Source organism: Anastrepha ludens, chromosome 2 (genome assembly GCF_028408465.1).
Source record: "Anastrepha ludens isolate Willacy chromosome 2, idAnaLude1.1, whole genome shotgun sequence".
NCBI classification, from domain to species: domain Eukaryota; kingdom Metazoa; phylum Arthropoda; class Insecta; order Diptera; family Tephritidae; genus Anastrepha; species Anastrepha ludens.
Window position 1 is genome coordinate 118,225,096 of NC_071498.1, and position 25,035 is coordinate 118,250,130.

A 25,035-nucleotide genomic window follows, 5' to 3' on the forward strand; every position below is an offset into this window, starting at 1 on the left:
TCGGCGTTTTCAACCGTGTTGGGGCAGTTTGGACAAAAAGAGCTGTGTGCCAGCTTAAAACGGTGCAAATATTCTTGAAAACATCCATGTTTGCTAAGCAACTGTGAAATGTGATAGTTGGTGTCTCCATGATTTCTCATTAACCACTCATCAACACGCGGTATAAGTTTGTAGGCCCAACGTCTGCTTTGTGACTGTCCCAACGCTGCTGCCACCGGCCTATTGTCAGCAGCCGCTCAGCTGCTTTTTGTACTGGTGTGGGCCGTGCTTCTTGTACGTTATAGAGCCAATTCATTTCATCTGCCTAGAGGCCTAGATGTATCTTTTTAGATGCAGATTGCATCGTCAGACACCGTTCTGCACGCGCAACCTTTTTGGGTGTTTGGCCGAGCTCCTCCTCCTATTTGTGGTGCGCGTGTAGATGTTGTTCCACAAATGGAGGGACCTACAGTTTCAAGCCGACTCCGAACGGCAGACATTTTTATGAGGAGCTTTTTCATGGCAGAAATACACTCGGAGGTTTGCCATTGCCTGCCGAGGGGCGACCGCTATTAGAAAAATGTTTTTATTAATTTTGCTTTCACCGAGATTCGAACCAACGACCTCTCTGTGAATTCCGAATGGTAATCACGCACCAACTCATTCGGCTACGGCGGCACCGGCGGTGTCTACCTATGCTTCAGCTTAAAATGAGTGAAGCCATTTGAGTTCTCATCAGGAATTAGGAATCACTCAGCTCATACTGCAAGCTCAAATTTACTCAAGTAGCTCAAGCTTCTTTATCACTTGGAGCGCTGAAATTTCTTCGAATATGCTTTGAAAAAATTGTGTAATGCTCCTATTGAAACCCCCTGTATGTAGTTTACTGAAAATTTGTGTGCTTAGTGCGCAGATACTAGCACACACAGCGGTCAGTTGACATATTTGCTATCTTCGAAGCAAACAATATGTTACCTATACCAAAAGCAGACAGTTGAACGCATACGTGCATATGTATGTGTGCATATGTATTTAAATGTGTTGACATATGTGTATCCAACTATGCAAATTCTAAGCATATGCGTCCTTTCTATTAGCCTTAACACACAAACGTGCATGCTCACATACAGTCAATGTATTTGAATAAGGAGAAGGAAGTTGATTTCACAATCACGACTATGATACCGCAAACGATGGAAATATATATAATATGAGTACCTACCTACATACGTATATATGCCAACAAACCTTTTTGTTTGATCTCAATTTAATATGAAATCTTCAAAGTTAATTTTCAATAGCATTTCAATAGTATTTTCAACGTAAAAGTTACTTTTCTACTTTGAGATTTTCATAAATATCAAGTTAGTTTTTATTGGACAATAGTGCATTGTTGCAGCGCAGCGCAATTAAAAAATCTGCAAATGCTCCAATGGGTCCTGTCTCCACACTATGATCTAGAATATCGCGTGTTCTTTTTGTACCAAGGTTTAGCGATATGTCTTCGTGAATCGGAAGCGACGGAATGCCGAAAAAATCTCTTCTTGAACAATCGATCCGACTATCAAGGTGTCACTCAATGCAACTTGTGTTGATGGCCGACTTGAAGCGTCAGAAACTATGCGTAATTTGGTAGTTGTGCTCTGCGGTCTTAAGAGACATTGGTGCGGAATAAAAAAGTGCGGCTCACTCGGGAGCACTTATTCGAGCTTTTGCGCCGTATTATCAATGGATTTTGAGACGCATCTTATGGGTGAGTCAGTCTTTGTGAGAGTTGCATATTTCCAGAGGATGAGATCCGGTGTTTCAGCACCCAGCTTGTAAAAATAACCAGCGTTTGATTCTATTAATCCTAGTTTCCCAAAATGAGAAGGAAGACCAATTCCAATTCCAGTAGAGTATCCAGCGAGAGTTCGTTAGTCCTGCCTATCCAGATTTAGGAGCATACTTGACACTCCTCTAAAAGCAAAATATATTGTTTTGCCTACCTTTCTCATGAACTTTTCATACTCTGGCCCATGATAGATTTTGATGTAGTAGCTAATTTCGCTAAGCAGCCCACCGACTCGTTGCCGTCATAACCTTCATTTTCTGTAAGACGGCGTCCGTTACTGACAGGGTATTGATGATATTAAATCATTAATATAAATTAGATATCAAGTTCAGAAAGAAATATTTCTCCACTTGATTTCAAGGGTTTTCTCCAATTGGTATCAAACGAAATATTTTTTTTATTTTATAATTTTAATTAGTTTCTAATTTCACTCAATCATCATCATCAGGCAGTGTTACAGGCCGGGGTGAGCTTTAGCTTCATTCACAATTTTCTTCCAGACGTCACGATGTTTTTTGTCTGTTTTCCTCCAGTTGTTTACATGCATATTTTTCAGGTCAATGATGACTTGGTGTAGCCAGTACACTTTTGGGCGTCCTCCTGCTTTCGAAACCAGCGGACTGTAAGTCGTCAAGGTTGTTTGCGGGCGGTCATTGCTGAACTCCTTCGAAGCAATAGCTTCTAATAATTATATTTTCCAGTTGGTGTTTCCTTTCGCACCGGGAAAGCTTCACGTACTTCGTTTTACTTTAATTTATATTCAGACCGACATTGTTGGCGCTTTGTTCGATACCTTCGACGATTTCGGAAAGTATTCTTTATTGTGAGCTAGAATAGCTATGTCTTCGGTGCACGCATTGTTAGGCCTGATCTAAAAAAAGCTTTCCCTATTTTACTTTTATTTTAAAATGTAATAACAAGTTGAAGACCGACGTGGATAAAATATCACCTTACTTGAAATTGCTTGCATGAAATTTTAAAATGATAGAAGTTTCCTTAAATTATTTAAGTTCTAATTAACTATATAAACTTTTTAAATAAACATTAATTATATAAAATAAGATAAAATAATAATTTTCCCCATGTCCTCAAAAGGATTTCTCCAATTGGTAGGAAATGAAATAATCCTTTTTTTCAATGCAAAAAAAAAAAAACAAAAAAAAACTAAAAATAAATAGACACATTTATGTTCTAACAAAAATAGCGGCAAACTTTTGATTTATTATATAATCTTTTTTTAAATAAAATTTTGCTCCTCTAAAGGCTTTAATGATTTCTCAAATATACCTCAACTTCAGCGCCAAAGCTCAGTTGAGGAATGAGTATTGAGAAAATGTTTAATTTCAAATGATGAGAATTGTTGAAATTCACTTTGCGATTTAAGGGCTTTTCAAGCATTGGAAAATACTTTTTCTTATGTTTACTGGGATGTGACTATGCATAACTTTGAATATATGCGTGTGCTTCTAGCAACATTTTTATTGTCGTTTGCAGCATACGCTTCCTCACGAAGACGTCGTTGGTGGTGCAAAATGTGGGACGACGTGATCGCGGTGTCTATCAGTGCTTGGTGGAGAATAGCAGAGCTAGTGCGCAGGCTATGGCCGAATTGAAATTGGGCGGTGAGTATGATGAAACTACCAAAAAGAAGAACACAATAATATTAAATAAATATTAAATGTCACCATTTTTAAACTATCAACTTTTGAAAATTATAAATACTGAAAACTACTACTAAACTTTTATATCTGTACAACTGCTCGCCATTTCTTCTTCTTACAGACACTGTGCCCGAATTGATTTACACCTTTATTGAGCAAAATGTGCGGCCGGGCCCATTAATATCGCTTAAGTGCTCGGCCAGTGGTTCGCCACCACCGCAAGTAAGTGCATCACATGCCACACATTTCAACTACGTGCACACGCAGTTGCAGTTGCAGTTGCTTGTTGCAAGTTGGTTGTTTGTAGTACTTTACTGGCGCTCTTAAATTCCTGATAACATATATGTACATGTGTATGTGTGCACTTGTGCATATGCATTGCTACCCCGTTAAGTGATTATTATTGGTGCTTTTTGTTTTTTCCCCCATTTTTCACACAGTTCACCTGGTTTTTGGACTCTCAGCCGATAATGGATGTTTCGCTGCACCATCGCTTCGCCATCGGCCAGTTTGTCGATATGTCTGGCGACGTGATCAGTCACTTGAATATTTCGCATGCCCGTCCAGACGATGGCGGCCTCTATAAGTGCATTGCCACCAACTCGATGGGCAGTGTAGTGCATTCGGCGAGGTTGAATGTTTATGGTGAGTGATGATAAGAACAACCATTTGCATTTATTTGCACTGTGCCACCAGATACATACACATGTAAATACTTGTATATATACACATACATACTTTTATGCGGAAACGAGTAGTTGTTATAAGAATTATTAATTGCTTTAAATGGAAAATAATGTTGCTCTAATTGACGTCTATGAAAAATAAAGTTAGCCAGTTGGGTTAGAATTTGTAATACCTTTCTAATAAGGAGCAGATATTGAATAGCAAGAAATAGTGACCAACGTGAAGCTTAAGGTAAAGAAATTTGTTAAATAAGCAGTGAACTGAGAGGAATCTTAGTCAGAAAAGGCGCGAAGAAGGATTGAAATAGGTGAGAACCTACTTTTGATTTTTTTAGGGCAAACTAAGCGAAAAAATAGTTCTTACATGAAGGGTAATTAAATTTGCGGTTTTTCGTTTATGCCACTTTTTTCTACTAAAATTAAACGTTTTCGAGATATTTAAAAAGAAAGGAAGGAAAAACTGCTTTGTGATTCATTATATTTATGGTTTTCTTAAGAATTAGTTTTAACCCTTTCGGTACGGAAAGGCGCTAACGGAAAAACAAATTATTTTATATGTTTAATAGTTGCAATGGGTGAAATAAAAGTGTTTTGTCCCATCAAAATTGTATTCGGTTAAAAAGGGGCGGTGGGAGGGGCTGGGACATACATCTCCCAACAGTATTTTTATGAACGCATTTGTCCCGTTTAGTATTTTATGATCCAATATCTAAAATATTAATACCATTTGGTTTTATATAAAAGCTTGTTTTATTATGAATACAACATATATTTAATTTCAGTAAAGTGAAAAGAAGAAAACAATGAGCAAGTAATACAGTAAGGAGCAAAACAGTCCTTGCATAGAGGAATCTGGCATTCTTTGCACAGTGTCTTTGTTCGCCTTTCTCTATTTTGTTGTGCACAACCTGTGCAACGCCTTCGCTTAGCAATAGGAACAGGAAGATAACCTGCAGATAGTTTCTTTTTTCTTGGATCCTCCTTCAGGTTTTTCAGGTGAAGCAAAACACATTTTTGATGACAGTAACAGAAATCTATCCCGCGATATTGCCGATTTTGTAGCATCGTTTCCCATAGAACTATGTTTCGACCAATAGTGTTTCACAGATGGCAAACGATTATATGACATAATTATCATGCAACCAACGACGACTTTTATTTCTCCAATATCTGTTAGTTTTACGTTTTTGTATGCTGGTTTTGTATGCTTTTCGCATTATCTCAATTCGTTCATTGCTACATTGGGTAATACGCATAAAGAGGCTTTCTGGTAAAATTTTCATAAATAAATTATAAGGATTGTCAGCCCTATCAAAGCGCTGGCTTATATCGGGAAGTCGATAACTGGTTAATGTTTTCCTTGGTACAAATTCTGGGTTGGGAGACGACCATATGGTGTTTTGAGCACAATCTGTGGAGTGCGTTGTTGGCAAGGCCCCTTCCGCATCCTCTTCACTTTCATCAGCAGATAAAACCTCACTATCAGAAGGCTCATAGTTATCATTACTGCCGTCCGAAAAGTCATCTTCCTCATTAGATGACTCCAAAATGGTAGCAATTGCATCCTTATCAAGCACTTTAGGCATTATGCGCCTGTACAAAAGCAACAATAAGAGTTTATAAATAAAAAATAGTTTTAAATTATTCCAATAAATATCCACGAAAAAGCATATTTAATCCTGACTGGGACACTTTGAGCCCGACAAGAATACTGATGGGACACATACGTCCCACCAGGATAAAAATGCCAGTAATTTTTCATGTAACACAAAAACTTATACTGACTTACCTCAATATAATAATAGAGCACTAGCACAATAAATAAATATATTTCCAGTTAACTTTGAAGATAAGAAACCACGAAAAATCGCAAAAAAACCTACCACTTGCAAAATTCGCGTCCACTTTTGCGTTTGTTTTTTGACTTATGAACACGTGTTTACCATTTAACTTCAAATAACGGAAGGAAATACTGTTAAGAATGGCATTAACTACGAAATGGGATAAATAAAGCCCATTAAAATCGCTTAATTTCCAGGCTAGGTATCTTCAAACATGTGCCGGGACATATGTTTAAGTCCCGTTCGGACCGAGAGGGTTAAATGGAATTTAAAGAAAACCAGCTGCTCCGACTTTCATTGCATTTTTTTCTATTTCATTGCAAGAGGCATTTGAAAAATCAAATAATACGCAGTAGTCTCAAATTACCTACGGTAAAAGTTGAAACAAAAATATACAGCGAAAAATATGCTAACAGGTTATCAATCCATCCCAACAATATTCACAGGGATATTCTTCTGCACACCATGGCTCAGGAAAAGTAGGCCTCTAATAAGAACCTTTTAAGCCACCAGAAACAACATAAAAATTCAAACTGTAAGGGTTCCGTTGTTTAAACTTAAATTTTTATTACTTTTATAAAAAAAAAGATATTATAGTTTGTTCACATTTTTCTCCAATCACCAAACAGAAATTCTATTAAACCGAAATATAGGGTTTTTCAGTAAGAGCGCTTCAACTTTTGAACTTTTTTGAATAAAACACAAGCGGTTTGACTTTTTTAACAAATTGTTTTTTTTATTATCGAGTTTGAACATATATGTAGGTACATTTAAGTATGAAATTCGATTTCTTTTGCATGACCACCGCGGGCACGTTTTACGAAGTCCAATCGTTGAACCCAATTTTCGACCACTCTTTTGCATAAATCGGCCGAAATTCCAGCAATTTCGCGTTCAATATTGGCTCTGAGCTCACAAATCGTCGCCGGCTTGTTACTGTAGACCAATGACTTCACATAACCCCAAAGAAAATAGTCTAGAGGCGTCAAATCACACGAGCGCGGCGGCCATTCGACCGGTTCATTTCTGGAAATAATGCGCTCATCGAACTTACTCTTCAACAAATCAATTGTAGCGGGTGCTGTGTGGCTTGTGGCCCCGTCCTGTTGAAACCACATGTCGTCTAAGTCCATACCATTCAATTGCGGCCAAAAATAATCGTTTATCATGTCGCTGTATCGATTTCCATTCACAGTAACGTGGCGATCGTTCTCGTCAACGAAAAAATATGGGCCAATTACGCCGCCGGCATGTAAACCGCACCAAACAGTGATTTTTTCGGGATGCAACGGTGCCTCATGAATCACGTGTGGATTCCTTTCTGCCCAGTAACGCATATTTTGCTTGTTGACAAAACCATTGAGCCAAAAGTGAGCTTCATCACTGAAGATCCGTAAAATGGCCGTAATGCTCTTAAAGTAGCAGCAACAGAACGATTATTTTCATAAAAAATTTGCACGATTTGCAATCGTTGCTCAAGTGTGTAGCGTTCTATGATGAAATGTATACTAATGAAGTTTACAAATGACAAGCGAAAAATAAAAAATATTGCGTCGTTCGCCCTCCCTATCGGAAAAAAGTTGAAGCGCACCTATTGAATAAGCCGTTATAAGATGCAAGGTTGACGGTTAGGAGTAACGGTACAATCACCAGTTGTAAGGCAGAAGCCAGCTGCTGTTCGTTTTTCATTGAAACTATCTTGCATTATTGTGTTATGGTGAAATGCATTTAGAACGGCGAATCATCGCTCGCCACCACGGTTCAATTATTAAAGGTTTGCTCACTAGTGACATTCGATTTTTAACACTCGCCTACAAAAGGTTGTATTTAAGAAGGTGAATACAGGGACAAATTAAATGCTTTTTGGTAAAAATGGTAGCAAAAAACAATTTTTTTACTGAAATAGAAGCAAACTAAAAACCGTTTAAAAAATAAATATTAATGAATATTTGAATTTAAATAATGGTACAAGTAGAAGTTATGAGCGGAAATTGCTAAGTCTGAAATTAAAATAAGAAATTATTTCACTTGATCCAAGATTTTATTTTGTGAATTAATTTTTAAATTTATAACCGAAGTTTCGCCAATTGGCACGTACAATTCTGTTAGTTGTTTGGTCAAGATCCTTCTGCTATTTGTAGTGTGTGTCTTGATGTTGTTCCGCAAATGGAAGGACCTACAGTTTTAAGCCGATTCCGGCAGATGTTTTTTTATGAGAAGCTTTTTCATGCTGGTGCTGTCTTTTGCTAAGCCTCCTCTGGACACTTTATCCATCCATGGGAAGGTGGGCTCATTGGAAACAAGTTCCGTCAATCCCAAATTTTTTATAATGAGGGATGTAATGTTATCGATCGCGTTGGGACCATCCAATTATTCTCCCTGACGTAACTCTTTGCAAAACATGAATTCCGTTTAAATCACTACATCATAAGAAATAAAGCTTTGTAAATTCTCCACTCATCGATCTCGGATTGCGTCAATTACTCTATTATGTCCTGACTTAAGCGGTATATAATTCATGTCATACTAACATAGTCTTGAATATACTGATGAAAGCTCTTTAGCGATTTGTTGTTCGTAAGCGTAAACCATTTCTACAAATTTTACTTCTCCTCCACTTTTACTAAAAATTTCTAGAGCTAGCAACGCAGTGTCTTGCTAAGGGAGCCGATTTGTCAAGAGAGAACGAGAAAGCTGCTAATTGAGCAAACCTTTTATGATATCATTAAATCATGGCCCGCCACGTTCCTTGTGCACTTCAAGGAACTTCCGCTTACTTCCAATCGCTAAATACTAGTGAGCCATTCGTGCAGAGATCGGAAATATGTAAGAAAAGGGCAAAGTTAACTGTCAAAACTTAAAAGGGTAACAGTAAAAAGATGTTTGCAGATAGTAGTTACAAGAAATAATGCATAGTTACAGAAATAAAAAAAAAAATGTTCTAGGTGTATATCAACACCACCTTCTCGAGCTTCTCAAAATCCCCCTTGTTTTTTATATTAATATTTTATTAAAACGACTTATTGTTAAAGAAAAAACAGATTGTAATAAATTTGGAGTAAAAAATAAAGATTGTAAGAAATATGTACAGCCCCCGAAAAAAATATGGTACCTTTTTTTGCATTATGGCAATTTTACACTATTCATTAATTATTTCTTAATTTAAATTATTATTTCATTCTATTATTTTTAATATTTTTTTTAATTTAAATAATTTACTATTGTACTAAAAAGTTTGCTGAAATTTTTCAGATTAAAAATTAACTGTATAAAATAATTATTTTTCAATTGATCTCAAAGCGATTTTCCTATGGCTATCAAATCAAATAATATTTTGATTATCTCGTAACTTTAATTAATTTCTTGTTTACATGAACTTATTAGTATTGTTTTTATACAAAAGCCATATTATTATTTTTTTATTCATCTTTATGTATTATAAATTAATTCACAGAAATATTATAACGCGCAAGAAACTAAGGTTATCGGTTTAATACCAATTAATCGAAATTTCAAATTTTCTACAAGATTTATAAAATATACAATATATTATATAATACAATAATTTTTATACAAATTTCGAAATTTTTAATTAGAATAAAGAAAAATTAGGAGTGTAATTATATTGCTTATTAAATTTTATTATAATAAAGCGCAAGCCTGAAGTGGCTCAAAATTCTTGATTTTTGGTAATAATTTTTTCTTGACATTGTTGCGTATTTTCTTCACATAAAATTATCGTTAATTTGTACCTGTAATATAGGTGCTCATGGCGATGTAGTAATATTGATGACCTTGAAGAAAACTTTACATGGGCAGATGTTCAGGTAAAAGTTGAAAATTGAAATCAATCCGGTACTTTGCGCCCAGTGATCGGCGCGATATCAATGAATTATCATCATCATCATAAATATTTTTAAATGGTGATGAAAATTTGTCCATTTAAGAGTGAAATTTGGATTGACACGGTTTCTTGGTTAAATAGGAAATATATCCAAAAATAAAAAAAATAATAATAATGAATAGTAAAAACGAAGAAAAATAATCGAAGGTCGTTAAAAGGTTGAGAAGCTAAGAAAACATTTGCAAAATTTTTGTCTCCCTGTAAAACTAAAATATCCCGAAAATATTGAAATGCGAACTATACAAACTCAGTGTAGCCGTAACCTTCGCTCCCTTCAGAAATATTTCCAATTTTACCGGAAAGTATTACATAAACCATTAGGGAAGTTGTTGTGAAATTTTCGATGAACTTTGTATATTCTGCCAGTGGAAGTTATGCAGTCGCGCTTTTGATGCCACCACTCCGGAATATGTCGAAAAGTCAAAAACATCGTTTTATAAGATCGAAGTGTGGACTTGCGCTAAGATTGTATTTTAAAATAAAATTGAAAACGTATAAAAATTTAAATTTTTTCATGTCACATTATTTCTAAACGGCTGTCAAAACTTATATTTAAATGTTCAACATGAGAACGTCTGTAGGTAAAATCCGCCAATTCATGAGAGAACCTGTTGAGAACGACGAGACATCGATGTTAAAGGTTATTCTGCAACACTTTGCGCTACAGTAACAATATTTTAACAGAACGTCTACTTTTTGTTCCGTCAATCCTTTTTCGATCCTCGATAGAAACGGTTTCACCAGCCTTTGAATTGTCCACTCATTGGGATGATTATTTGCTCTTCAAAAATCCCGACGTTTGCGATTTGTTGTTCTTACAGTTGTTGTTCTTCTTAAGTCACCTCATAATATAAATAATGATAACCCTATTTTATCGTCACGAGAAATTTTTATCTTTAGTTCTAAACTTAACAACGAAGTGTGTATTTATTAGAAAGTAGGCTAAAAATCCTCCCAGAAATATACTTCAAATCAAGGCGAATCTACTAAAGGTGATGTTGGTAAATCAGCTGAGTTGTTTTTTTCTTTCGCCGTGTCCATGTGGCTGTCAGCTAAGGACGAGACAAGGCGAATTCAATATTTTCTAGTTTCTCAATACTTTGCTTTGACAACCAAACATACAGAACAGTGTTGTTTATATAGTGCCACCACCTTTAATGAATGCGCCTTGGTTCAAATTTTATAATTTTTTGTAAAACATATGAATATTTCAGCAGCTTTTTGCGAGCAGGCATTTCAAAAAATATTCTGAAACACATTTTGGGTTACTCTGGTCATCAGCATTTCAAAGAAACGCCAGTGGTGGATTACTTCTTTTTTAATTCTTCCCGAGGCTTTACTTTATTTTAATTCTTCAGAGGTTTTATTTCTAAGTTTAATGCTTTTTCCACGCTCTCGCTGCAGTTCATGTGAGACTTTGAACACTTCTTGCATATCGGCAAAATTCAGTTATTTACGTTGCATAATTCAATGGAATTGTGTTCAGCAAAACGTTCTCTATTCGCGCCACTAACTTTTCCTATGCATCTTTCAATATTTGCTGTATCTTAAATTATTCCTCCTTTTACAGCCATTTAAGCCAGCACATCCACATTCCTTATCTCTAACAACTCAAAGCTCCATCTAATCAACACTCCTGTATAAAAATCCACATTTTGTGGTTAGTCTGCTACTGTTGCGAATGTTAAAGAGGGGAAAAAACTATTAATGAAAGAACTTTGCTGCAAGAAAACAATTTCAAGTGCAGCAGAAAATCAATTTCCTCCGTTTCCTCATTATCAATTGTATGTGCTGGCATACAAAGAAAAAAAAGAGGAAGCATAAGCTATTCGTTCGCTATTACCATCCTCTCACACCGGAGCCACTTTCATTCTAACTTTATTGTTACAGTTACTCCATAACATACTCCCTCGCACTGCTGCTCATACACATACACATACATTCACATACACTTTTAAAGTTTTTCTCGTACCATTGCTGCTCATCGTACTGCGACGACCATGACTGTGGCTGCAGCATTGTGATGCTGTCATTGTTATCAGCGGTGAGTAGTTAAAAGGGGAATAATGATAGCGAAGAAGCGCCGTTGACAATGGCAACTAGAATGTCAGCGACAATGTTGACTGTGTGGGGAAGGCAGCGGTGATAACAGAACTGACGGCACTAACAGGGACGATGGCAGTGACATCGGTATAATAACTCAGCACTGACAACAGTACGAGTATCAACGGATCGCTTTTATGTACTCTTATTTGATGTAGCTGCTCGCGGAGTAGAAATTGCGGTAAACCCTCTCATTGTGTATACTCGTACTTGCATTTGTAACTGTGTGTAGAGTAGTTGGAACTTATTGGCAAACACTTTCTAAACTCTAATAAGGGCAACAGTTTTCCGCTGTCATTTATTTATATGTACGTATGTTTGTTTGGATGAATCTTTCACCTCGCCTTTGGCCTTTTTATATTGCGACAAAATCCTGTCCATTGCTCAATATGCTTCATTATATTCTATGAGCACTACGCTGTGTTGGGTTGGTGGCTTTTATCAACTATTTCGTAGCTTTTGTTTTTATTACCTTATCTTGTTGGTGTTGTTGCTCCCCTGCTGAAAGAGTATTTGTTGCGAACATTGATTGGAAATATTATTGGGCCCATGTCTACCCGAAAATGGAATAGAATGTCATAAAATTGCCGGAGAGCAACAAAATTTGAAAAGTGACGAGCTTTCAACAAGCAGACTGGTATATTTAGATACTTGCTTAACCCGAAATATATTTAATATATATACATATACATATTTACAAGTGTGATATGCGGCAAAAGTGCATTTGTATGTAAAAATTTGTATAAACTCATGTATGTATATTTATATGTATGCCGTGGCACAAAACTACCGAAATACCGTAATCGCAGAGTTGGATGTTGAGCAAAAAATACTGAGCTCGCAAAAACAAAAGACAATATATAAAAAAATCACCAAAAGCAAAGGGAGGACAGATTTTGTGTGGATATTACATTTGATCTTTGATAATGTGCATAAGTATGAGTATACTCCCATGTATTCATCTCATACGATTATGTGTAGTCAGGCATGTATCGACCTCGGCCTTAGGCACTACACATTCTAGGATGCATATTTTTCCCTCGGCGATGTCCTAGGAAAGCCATGTACCCGTCTTTACATACCAAGGAAAGTTAGATAACGACGTTTAAATATACATTCCCTTTGCTTATTTGTAATCTCATTTTCCGTTACTTTCTCTCTCTCTCTCTGTCTTATGATTTCTCTACCAATCACGTTGTTTCCCTGCAGGGAAAAGTCATGGTGAAAAGAATTGAGAATGGTTGGCCAACAGACCGTCATCCTGCTCTCATCGAATTTGAAGAAAGCAGCTGATCTGCTGAGGAAACAGTGGATATGACAGCGGCTTCTTTACGAAAGAACTTAGAATGTATTGGTGTTCTACGAAAAAAATCAACGCAACGTCACTTCGTAGCCGTCTGAACAATATCTGATTGGACGAGTGTATAAATATGTACTTGGACGAGTGAGTGAATATATGCGCAATTATTGTGTAAAATTCGTCTGCCGAATCCACCTGACATGGTAGCCGAAGTTCCCCTCTCAACTTTCTTTTTCACCAGAGTTATGGATCAAATCTGGTAAATCTATCATCCCTAGGGAAGAGTAATTGTTGTGAACTACGAGTGGAATACTACCAGTTCACTATTCAACTGAATTAGTTTGTGTTACAGCATTTTCCGATCCTAGCATGCGATACTTTTTATACGGTGATGCCCTATGAAATGCCAATTGTGCGGCCAAGCTTCAGTAAACTACCAATATTACCCAAAAAAAATTCTAGTCAAATAAATTTCTAAAATAATCAACTTTAGATCAGTTAAATATAAAAAACAATTCCATTTCACTTCTTCATATTTTTCTTAAAACTTTAAGAAACTTCTTTCAGGTACATTAATTGGCTAAATATTCAAAAGTTGTACAATACATGTACAAAGAATGGCCAGTCTTTGCAGCTGCGGGGCCCTTAGGACCACACCCACAGAGGCACTAAACATTAAACTTAACCTATTACCAATAAAGCAATTTGGCGAGCAAATAGCTGCCAAGCTGTCATATTAAGAGAAACCGGTCTACTCAGAACAAACCAGAGAGGTCACTCTTCAATTTTAGAAAAATTCCCCCGCATTCCTGTTGCAACGCATGTCTGTAAGACCAAGGATATCAACTTAGATAAATCCTTCGTCACAGTATGTCCTTCCAAAGAGGAATGGGATAACGGGCTTATTGTTATAGAAAACGATATAAACATCTATACAGATGGCTCAAAACTAAACAATAGAGTAGGTTGAGGGGTTTACTCCGACAAACTCAGAGTTAGCCAATCATTTCGCCTACCTGATCACTGCAGTGTATTTTAAGCGGAATTCTTTGTCATAGAAGAGGAACTTACGGTAATTAAAACGAGAGTATTATCCGCAAATGAAGTCTTCGTATACTCGGACAGTGAAGCAGCAATAAAAGCGCTAAAATCTAAAACACGCTAATATATTGTAACACACTCATCAAAAACAGTCATAAAATGACTCAAACTTCTAAATTACGTCTCAAGTTACTACAAAGTACACCTTATTTGGGTGCCGGGCCACAGGAATACAGCAAGGAAGGTAGACCAACCACTTGCTCGAACCGGTACAAGGGGATAAGACGCTGATACCTATGCCTATAGCTACTTGTAAACTACTTATAGATAAGGAAACCATTAATAAGGTATATACAAGTTGGCAAAACCTCTCAACTTGCGAACTAAGCAGACAGACATGGTCGAAATGGAACAGCAGTCGATCAAAAAGTTTGTTAAGATTTAACAGAGAAGCTATAACAAAAATGATAGGGGTATTAACTGGTCATTGTTTAATAGGCAGCCACGCTAGAAGGTTAGGACTCCCGTACTTCGATTTCTGTAAAAGCAGTCTAAATACAGAAGAAGAGGAAACAGTCAGACACCTTTTATGTGAGTGTGAAAGCTTAGCTACAAGGAGGCTCCGCACTCTTGATATGGCATTTTTAACTGATCTAGCGGACATTTTTTTCCTTGTGCACTCCATTCGGGAGCATAGGGTCTCGACAAGACTCAGTTTTGCGTTGGTTTCGTTAACCTATTTGGCTTTCTGACAAGGTAGGAGATTAGTCTGCCGCTGTCCGTAGCGGACATAACGCAGCTAAACTAACGAAGCTTTGCTTGTTTATTAAAGCTACCGGATAGCTTGAAAAGGAACCTATAGGGTAAGGATGAGTTCCAGTGGTATCAAAATGGACCTAAGAAAGGTGTAAGTGCGTCATTGCGACAGCCACCTCACCTACCTACACTATGTGTATCCACAAAAAAGTAGACTCAAATAAAAAAAAATCATAGGGAAAGAAAAAATTAAAGTATGGCACTTTCGGAGTGATGGTATTGAAATTTCGGGCTCTTATTTAATGTACCCGGTGCTGCGAGTATTTTTCTGCGCTGGCTCTTTTTTGGAAAAAACCTTCTTTTATTCAATTGAAGTGCTTTTTTTAACAGCAACAAAGAATTCTTTTGCAAAATCTGGTAGCGGTATGCAGATAATGTTTTTAAAAAATGTTGGGTTCTGGCTAAAATAGTGAATATTATTATACCTCTTAGCCAAGTATATGGATACTATTCTCAAGTAAATGGTGCGAAATGATTTTTATAATTTGTTTTTTTTTATATGATTTATTTTGCTTTATAAAACCTTTCCACCGACGCGTACATCTGGGTTTGCTGTCACTAGTGTGAAAATTACGCACCGTGAGAACGTAGATGATGGAACTCCTTTCGCCTTAGCGGTTATGTGTTATTCTTTCTTTTCTTATCTAAAAACAATATCAACCAATTTGCAGACACATTGATCATTTTACTACTGGTACATACAATGACGAAACAGTCTAATTTCTTCTAGAATCCAGAATCTTTCTGTATTAGTTTGGCTTTTCCCTACAGGGCATCTTTGAAGCTAGTAAGTCAATTGTTAAATGCGTTAAAATATGGTTGCCTCAGTTCTCCGTTGTTCTCATAAACGCATTATTTTTGTTAAGAAAATCATTTTCTTGTTTCATACAAAGGTGATACATTACGAAATTTCTGACTGGGATACATAGGAATATGTGCATGCTACATTTTTCGACATACGCGGATTGCTTATGAATTCGTACGTATCGTAGGCATCCCTTAGGGCAAGATATACTTACGAGACTAGTGAACAAGCGTACTGTTTATATTTTCCTAAGAAAAATCGATAAAGATTTCTGCTAATTGGCATTCAGAGTACACTGGAGATATGAAAATAATACTTTTGAATAAACGATAAATATTGACGCCAGTCTGTCAGCGTTCATCCTGCTGCCGGCCAGGATGATGTGCGAACAGCTTAAAAACCCCTGAGGGCGATTTTACCGATTAAGCTAATCAAGGCTGACAGCTGTGCAGTAGTTTTTCATTTTATACCCTACGAAAAATAATATTTGAAATCCTATCGCCATTGCTTTCTGATTAACTGGGACCCATTGCCAAAAGATAATTGCGTTTTATCCTGAGGCTGCTTATCAAGCAGATCCACCATATTTTAGCGACCATTTTTTAGTACCTCAAATTCTAAATAAATACCTTAGACAAACAAAGAATTTATTATCTTTTTGGCGCTCTTCTTGGGTAAAGTCTCTCCAATTTGTTATATTCAGGCTAACATGAAACTGAAATACTACATCCGATTTTTGCAAAAATACTTATACCCTTTAAATTGTCGGATGACTGGTTGCGCGGAGGCTTAGTTACTATGCCAGAAAAGGGAGACTTAAGTGAGCGCCGAAACTATAGGAGAATTAACAAAAAAAAAAAATAAGTTGTTATTTATCCCGGCGAAAGTTTTTACAAGAGATATAAAACAAGAAGCTCGACACCGCTTTACGCAGGCAACAGGCAGAGTTCCGGCCAAACCGTTCTTGTGTCGATCAAATCAACGCGTAAAGGGTTAGGGGTAGTCAGAGGCCCGAACAAATGATGATTTTCAATCATTTGTTTTTGCTAGTCAATTGCTAGTCAAACAAAATAAAAACATAGCATTAATATATCATGATTCGACTTGACTTTAGTAAAATTTTAAAAATAAAAAAAAAAAATGAATAATTGGAAAAGTTATCGCTGTTTGTGTGAAGTCCGTATCTTCAGAAGTCCCTTCGGTGATCAACACAAGTCCTTGGAAATTCTTCTAAAATCAATCGGACAAGAGAAATTAGTTTTATTAATAGATATTGTTGAGCCTGATCGAAGCTTTTTTTTTTCAAAATTAAAAATATGGCCGCCTTAGGAAATATTTTTCAGATTTTCGAAAAAAAACTGACAATAATTTGTTTAGAAAAACCGAAATTTTTCAAAAAAAACAAAAAAATGTTTCGATCAGGTACGAGTTTTGTTGTTGTTGTTTTTATGTTTTTTAAAAGCAGTCTAAATTTTATTGAAATCTACCAAGCGGTTTTTAAGTTACGGTGATCACCAGTTCAAAAAACATAGTTTTAAGAAAAACGCATAAAGTTTTGCTATCGATTTATGTAGAGTTGTACGAATTATTTAATTACTTACACTGTATCATCTATTCCTGAGGCACATAAGAGTTCTTTAGCCGTCATAGCAGCTTCCAAAATATCGATTTGCTGTTGCCTACGTAGTATTCTACCTTCTCGAGTGTTATCGAACGCTCCGGAGTGTCCGAATGCCCTTTGTTAATTGTTGAATAACTCGAAAAGTATTTGTCGGATTCACTTCAAATTTCCACACAATATTTTTAAGATATTATATATACTTGAAGAAAATGGGGAGAAAAAAATCCAATTTTTTGAAAATTCTGACTACCCCTAACTCTTTAAGAATGATTGTGGAGCAGTCGGCAGAATGCAGAACGGCGTTAAACCTCGTGTTCGTGGGCTACAGTCCGCTTTCGACAGCATTCATTGAAAGTGCATCTGAAACGCCCTTTATCGTCGTGGCATTGCGCCGCAAATCATCAAGCTAATTAAAGCCCAATGGGTCAGCTTCAAATGTAGGGTTCAACGTAATGGAAGCCTGTCGTCCACCTTTGCATTCATATCTGGGTATTCGGTAAGGTTGGCTGTTTTTTCCTGTGCTATTCCTAATCGTGCTGGATGATATGCTTTCTAGATCTATAGACGAATGCCGCAAAGACATACAAGCGACCACCTTGAAAACTTAGATTACGCCAATGACATCTGTCTATTGTCAGCAAATCATTTCGACATGTAAAAGAAACTCGACGGTTTGGTGAAATAATCAAAGAAAGTCATTCTGAAGATTAATGCTGGAAAAACTAAATCGCTTAAAGTAAATGTCGCGGAGCCAAGCAGTAGTTTTGACGTGGCGAATACCAGCATTTAAAATGCCAACCACTTCATCTAAGTGTAATTTTTAGAGACGGAGATGCAGCAAACGACATACAAAGCAGAATCGCAAAAGGTGGCCGCGCGTTTGCTTAGCTGAACAAGATATGCAATTCTATATCGATTTCCAAACATACAAAGATGCGTATTTTCAACTCAAATGTGAAACCGTTTCTTTTGTACGGCTGTGAGTTCTGGCTCATGACAATACAGTTAACAAATTTTTAAGACGTTTATTACGGATTTGGTGGTCCAAAAGAATCAGCAACAAAGAGCTTTGGGCGAATTGCCATACCGATTGCCCATACTCTTCGAAAAGAACCCACAGCAATACGCCGACAAGCAGTCGAACGGAATCCGGAAAGTAGTAGGAAAAAACGATCTGGGTGTGCTTAGAAGAGAACACTGGAGCAAGAACTTAAGGCTGCAGGGAAATATTTTAAAGAAGTCAAAGATATCGCGAAGGATGGCAACCAGTGAAAGCATTTTGTAGAAGCCCTATATCCCATTGGTGTTAACAGGAATTGAGCGAATATAAAACTGTATAACGCAAACAAAAAAAGTATAATAATATTTCGACAATGGTTTCTAGTACTCGTAGAGTGAAAAACAAAAAAATATCATATTATAAAGGGCCTTTCAAAAGACGTGCCTAGATGTTGGCTTAAAATAAAACATTTAAAAAAATTTAGACACTTTCGCGTTTTACTATTTTTATTCAAAATACGGCTCTTAACAATTATATGTGAAAAGTTACATAATTTAAGTGTTCTCCTGGAGCACGTCTACAGCTTATCATACGAGAAATCCACCAAACAGTCACTATATGCATGCCTAATTCTTGAGAACGTTGAGATGTCGATGCTGAAGGTTGTTCAGCAACACTTTGCATAGCAGTGATACTCTCAACTAAATCAGTTTTTGGTCTTCCTTCCTTTTTCTATCCTCTACAGAATCAGTTTCTTGAAATTTTTACACAAACCTTGGAATCGTCGACTCATTCGGATGATTATTTCCACCAAAAAAGTCACGAATTGTGCGATTTATTATTCTTGAAGATAACCTATGACATTGAAAAAAAGTACCGTCTAGGAATTATTCGTTACTGACATCTAGGCGTCATTTTTGAGATACCCTATTTGAAGCTTTGTGTCAAAATTTAACTTTTTGCCAAAGCTTTCACTCTTGTGGAGGACTCCCCGTGCAAATTTCCTTGCTTTGTTTAGGTATTTGCTTTATTTGTAGAAAATAGGAAATGCTGCATATTTTTCGAATGAGTCAGATCTTTTTCAAAAATTACATTAGATGGAAGTTTTTTCGAATTAAAATTTTTAACAAATAGTTTTTTACTAAATAATGTGTCCCTCATGTATTTTATCTTTGTCTACCTCCATTTTGGATTGCCGTAAAACGGAATTAGTTTCATCCAACACAGTGGTGCCAAACAAACTTTTTTGGGAGCGAAAAGTCTCCGTTTTTCATCACAGCTTTCGCCATAAAAAAATCGAAAAAAGAATAACATGGCTTATGAAATTTTAGTAAAATAAGCGCAAGTTTTAAGCTTTCTTTTTTTTTTGTTTTGCTGACGGATTTGTGGGGTTTTTTATACTAAGTGAAATTTTTGAAAAAAAACTAGCTTTAATTATTTTTGCACCGATCAGGCGCTTTTTTTCCAAAGGAAATTCGTTTTGTATGGAATAAAAGTGCAAAAGCTATCAGCAAAACAAAAAAGAATTATTTTCAGTTCAACATGATTTTTTAGCTGCTTAAGCTTTCAATATTTCTACTACATACTCAGAAGTTCTCTAAATACAGGGTGTGCCATTTTTATTTGGATTACTTATTTACAATTTATTAAACCTCTTTTTTGAATACCACCTTTATTAGCAATCACAAACTGCGATATTTTTTCTGCGTTTGCCCTCATCTTGTCAATAATTTCGGGTTTTATAGCGTCGACTTCGGGACGAACGTTTGCCTTAAGTTGGTGGCTTGTGGGCGTAAACCTTACTTTTCAGATAACCCCATAAAAAGAAGTTCGGGGGAGTTAAGTCAGGTGACCTGGGAGTCTTTTTGACATTAGAAATCCCGGGGATTTTCGTTGCAGAAATTCAATTGTTGCATTCGCTGTTTGGCATTACGCACCGTCTTGTTGATACCAGTAACGTCTGAACCTTTCTCACGCATTTGCGGGCAGATATAATGAGCCAACATCCATCGATATTGGTTTCCATCGACTGTTTCGTTTTCTCAGTAAAAATGTGGCCCAATGATGGTTTTGGCGCAAATGCCGGCCCAACCACTTACTTTCCGGTCATGCAATGGCGTTTCATGGATCTCGTGTGGATTCTCAGTTCCCCAAATGCGGGAATTTGGTTTATTCACGCTGCCAGAGAGGCCTCGTCAGTCATTAAAATTTGCTTCCAAAAATTGGGTTCAGTGTCAACCATTCGAGCGACTGTTTGGCCGAATTCCAAGCGACGTGAATGGTCTGTCAGCAATATTATTTGTGTCAATTGCACTTTATACGGAAAAAAATTAAAATCATCCTTTAAAATGCATCGCATTGTGGTTTCACGGACACCAAAATGCTCCTGGGCTCTTGGGCAACGCTTTCCCTCACTTCTTCAACAAGTTCATTGGAACGTCTTGGTTGTTGATGAACGGCATTTTGACGATCTCCTACCGTCCCGTGCTCAAAAAGATTCGACACCAAACGACGAATAGTTTTGGCAGACGGTGCCTGTTGGCCGCGATACATTTTGCGATGTGCGTGTTCAGTTAGAACAATAGAGCGACTATTTTCGATGTATAGCGTCACTATTTCAGCGCGTGGTTTCAGTGTACAGCGATCCATGGTTGAAATTGTACTGAACATATGTGTTGAAGTCGATTGGTTGTTAAATGACAAAGTTATTCAGCGTTTACGTACCGATATAAAAGATGGCGCACCCTGTATTTAGTGGAAAAATTCCAAAATCTAGGTGGAAATTTGTGGAATTTTTCTAAATTTAATATGTAGTGTGAAAGTTTGATTTACATGGGTTTGGTTAACGTATGAATAATTTCAAAACAAAAATACCAAAAAAATACATTGTAAGTATTAAAAAATCCCTATACACTCAGTTATACTCGGAACAACGAATTTTTGTATTTCTCAAACCAGAAATTAAATTAAACAAATTGCACATCTTTGCATACTTTAAAAGGGAATGTCCGAATTTCTTGTGGAAAAAGGCGCTTGACCGGTGCAAAAAAAAAACAATTGAACTCTAGTTTTTATCAGTTTCATTGGTATATGAAAAAAAACCCAGAAGAGCCGTAAGCAAAAAAAAATTACAAAAAAATCCAAATTATGAAAAATCAGCGAAATTTTTTAGCTATAAGCCTCACCTCAGTTACATTTAAGACTGACCAATTATAGAGCTCTAAAAAGATCCACAAGGCGACAAAAGAAGAGACCGGCCGAAAAAAGGATGGAGAGATGACATCGAAGGCGCCTTTGGAGCTATGGGCAAATCTGATATCAAATGAATATTGCGCTAGCACCTGGAGTTTGAGCGATTCCAAAACCAAACAATACGCTACACCGGGGCATCATATTGACCAATCAGTTTGCTTCCGTCAGTGTCAAAAATTTCTCTTCTTATAAAGTATTTGCAGCTATTTAATTGTAGTTTTTTCATGGATATTCAAAGATACATTTTAAAATTTGATTTTCTGTAATTTTTCTGCGTGAAGTTTAAAATATATTTTCGATGCTCTTGGTGAATAGAGCTGCGGCATGTGAAAAATCGATTTTTTCGAAAATTCACCAACTCTGGTGGTTATCTATCAACACAGTAGATATGCCCATTAACCGAAACCTGCACCTTAACCCATTGCTAAAATATTAATATAATTTTCGACTACCAACAGCGTGTTTGGACTTATGTGGTAGCAGTGGTTTGCAATTTTTAATAAGAAATAATAATTTGATCTTCATAGCCCACATAAAAACGAATGCAAATCAGTATGTGAATAAAATATTATTCGATTTTCAACAAGCTCGACCGCAGCACATATGCCAACTGTCAGTCCATTTGCTTAAACGACACAACAGGCAGCCACTTGTAACATGGCGAGAGTACTTCAGTAGAAACCAGCTAAATATGATATGCAAAACCAAAACCAACAACAAAAATGCGGGAAGTCGGAAAAACTCCAAAGAACACCATTTACGAGTAGCGCCGTTTTGTAATGGGGTGCGCAATAGCGAGTTGGCAATTTTTAGTTAAAAGCAAACTATCTTTAAATTTTTTTTGTAATTTGGTGCTGAATTATGGAGAGCTTCAATAGCTGCACGTTTAGAAAAATTTTTAAAATTACTACTAAACAAATTTTCGAAACTCGAAGCTTTAAAATGGCTTATCTGTATATTTCGTCATAATAAGTAATCGGCCAGCTGAATAGCTATAAGTGCTATAACTCTTGGGCTGAAAAGTCCCGGGCGTAACACGAAGATGACACTATTTTTATTGCATACACATCTTTTTCAATTGGCACTCACCTTCAAAAGGCAGCTGTTAAAATTTTATGGTCGTTCATTAGGTCGAGAGGTATTGTGCTAAAAGTGACGCTACTTTTGTTGTTTTCGAAACAAAAAGAATTTCATGTTGTAATTTTACGGAAAAAATACCGTTCAAGCGGAGCAAAGAGCTTGAAAAGTATTATTGAGACTCCGCTCTATCAGAGACAATAATAAAACGATGGGTCAGCAAACCATTCAAATGTGGTCGTAGAGACACTGCTGATGCGCAACGCAGTGGGCGACCAAATGAGGCAGTTACACCAGAAAACATCAAAAAAATCCACAAAATCGTTTTGACCGATCGAAAGGTAAAGTTGCTTGAGCTAGCTGATATCGTAGAGATATCAAAAGAACGAGTTGGGTTTATACTGTATGAGCATTTGACTATGAGAAAGCTCTGTTCGAAGTGGGTGCAGTGTGTGCTCACTGTTGACCAAAACTAATAAGGTGAAGGTGTTGATGATTCTGAGCACTGTTTGGCCTACATGAATTGAACTTCGAATTGCTCCCATATCCACCGTATTCGCCAGATTTGGCTCCCACGGACTAATGGCTGTTCGCAGACCTAAAAAAATGCTCGCCGGTACGAAACTTCGCTCGAATAAAGAGGTTATCGCTGAGACGGAGGCCTATTTTGAGGCAAAAGATAAATCGTTCTACAAAAGAGGTATTAAAATGTTCGAGCGGCACTGTAATGATTGCGTTGTTCTTGGTGGTAATTACGTTGATGAATAAAGCTAATTTTGAACACAATAAAAAAGTGTTTTCTTTGTTAAGTCCGTGTGATAGTGGAATAATTTTTGAGTTAACGTAATCACTATCGGTTGATCCTGTGCTAATTTGGTACCGGAAATATCGGCGGGATGGTTATTTGTAACAGAATAACAGAAATCTACGCCATATGGTCCCTTGCATAATCGAGGCGGCGATCTTTGCGCAATTTATTCAAAGGTGGTTTTTAGTATGTAATTTTTTATGCCTAAGATGTAAGATGTGGCGCTTTTAGAGTAGCCCTTCGAACGTTGGATTTCGCGACTGCAACATTTGCCATTTCTTTAATTATGCTGTTGGAAGGGCGGAATTTGATGCATCCATAAAGTTTTTTCGGTTTCTTTTGATATCAAAGACATCGGAGTTCTGCCTTTGTAGTTCATACTAGAGGAGGCATCTCGTTTTTAAAGATCCATTTCGTTTGGACTTCGGCCAATCTTTGTGGCAATTTGGCGATTAGAAAGTCCCTCTGAGAGCAAGATATCGACATGTTCCATATCGCGATCTGTTAAACCTTTTTATTTTCCTACAATATTTTATCGGAATTACGAAGTTTTCGAACCACGAAATGAATGCTTAAGGGGGGGGGGCAGGATTTAGCGCTAAAAAAAACACTTTTTTTTTAATTTTTTACAGAAATATGGCTTAAGATACTTTAATAAAATCAGTTGCATGTTATTGTACATCTTTTCAATAAGTTTTTAAAAAATATTAATAATAAAATATTGACAAATAAGCCCATGACAGAGTTTTTTTGGAGATATGTTTTTCGAGAGGTGCTCTGCGGTGCCAATCGGCATTCGTCGTAGAATCATCTGAAACTAAAAAAGTCGAATTTTTCAGTTAAAGTATGACGTAATGCTCCCCCCTACATCAATAAATTTTTTTTTTTTCATTTTTGTAATATAGTTTTGGTGGCAAAAAAACGTAAAACGAGCATTTTTGGCGAAAAATTTCGCCATATTTGTAAGTGAAAAACAACCTTAAAAAAAATAAAAATAAAAAAAAACAGTGTAGTGGGGAGGTATTTTTGATTTAGAAAACGTGTGCCAAATTTGAAAAGAATCGGTTGAATAGTTTCGGAGTTGTGATTGGCACCGACTTTTAAGAAGTCGTTTCGGGAAAAACGCGTTTGAAAAAATGACTCTGAGAAATTATCGATGCTCCGCATTCGAGGTAGAGTGCCTACAAAGGCTATAACTTTGAGAGTTCTGCTCCGATCCACTTAAAATTTTGACACAACATTCTTGAAATGATTTACTATAAGATGAGTGAAGAAAGAAAATTTCGATTTTGTGACCCTACCCCCCC

General features: G+C 36.6%; 1 protein-coding gene across 3 annotated transcripts in view; it reads left to right on the top strand.

The window, feature by feature from the left end:
* Positions 1–25,035, top strand: part of LOC128855192 (cell adhesion molecule Dscam2) — a 274,245-nt gene that overhangs the window by 152,711 nt on the left and 96,499 nt on the right. For all 3 annotated transcript variants that reach the window (XM_054089902.1, XM_054089903.1, XM_054089904.1), the window contains 3 exons: positions 3,308–3,435; positions 3,596–3,696; positions 3,915–4,119. In XM_054089902.1, coding sequence (XP_053945877.1) covers positions 3,308–3,435; positions 3,596–3,696; positions 3,915–4,119 — 434 coding nt within the window. The remainder of the gene's footprint in view (positions 1–3,307; positions 3,436–3,595; positions 3,697–3,914; positions 4,120–25,035) is intronic.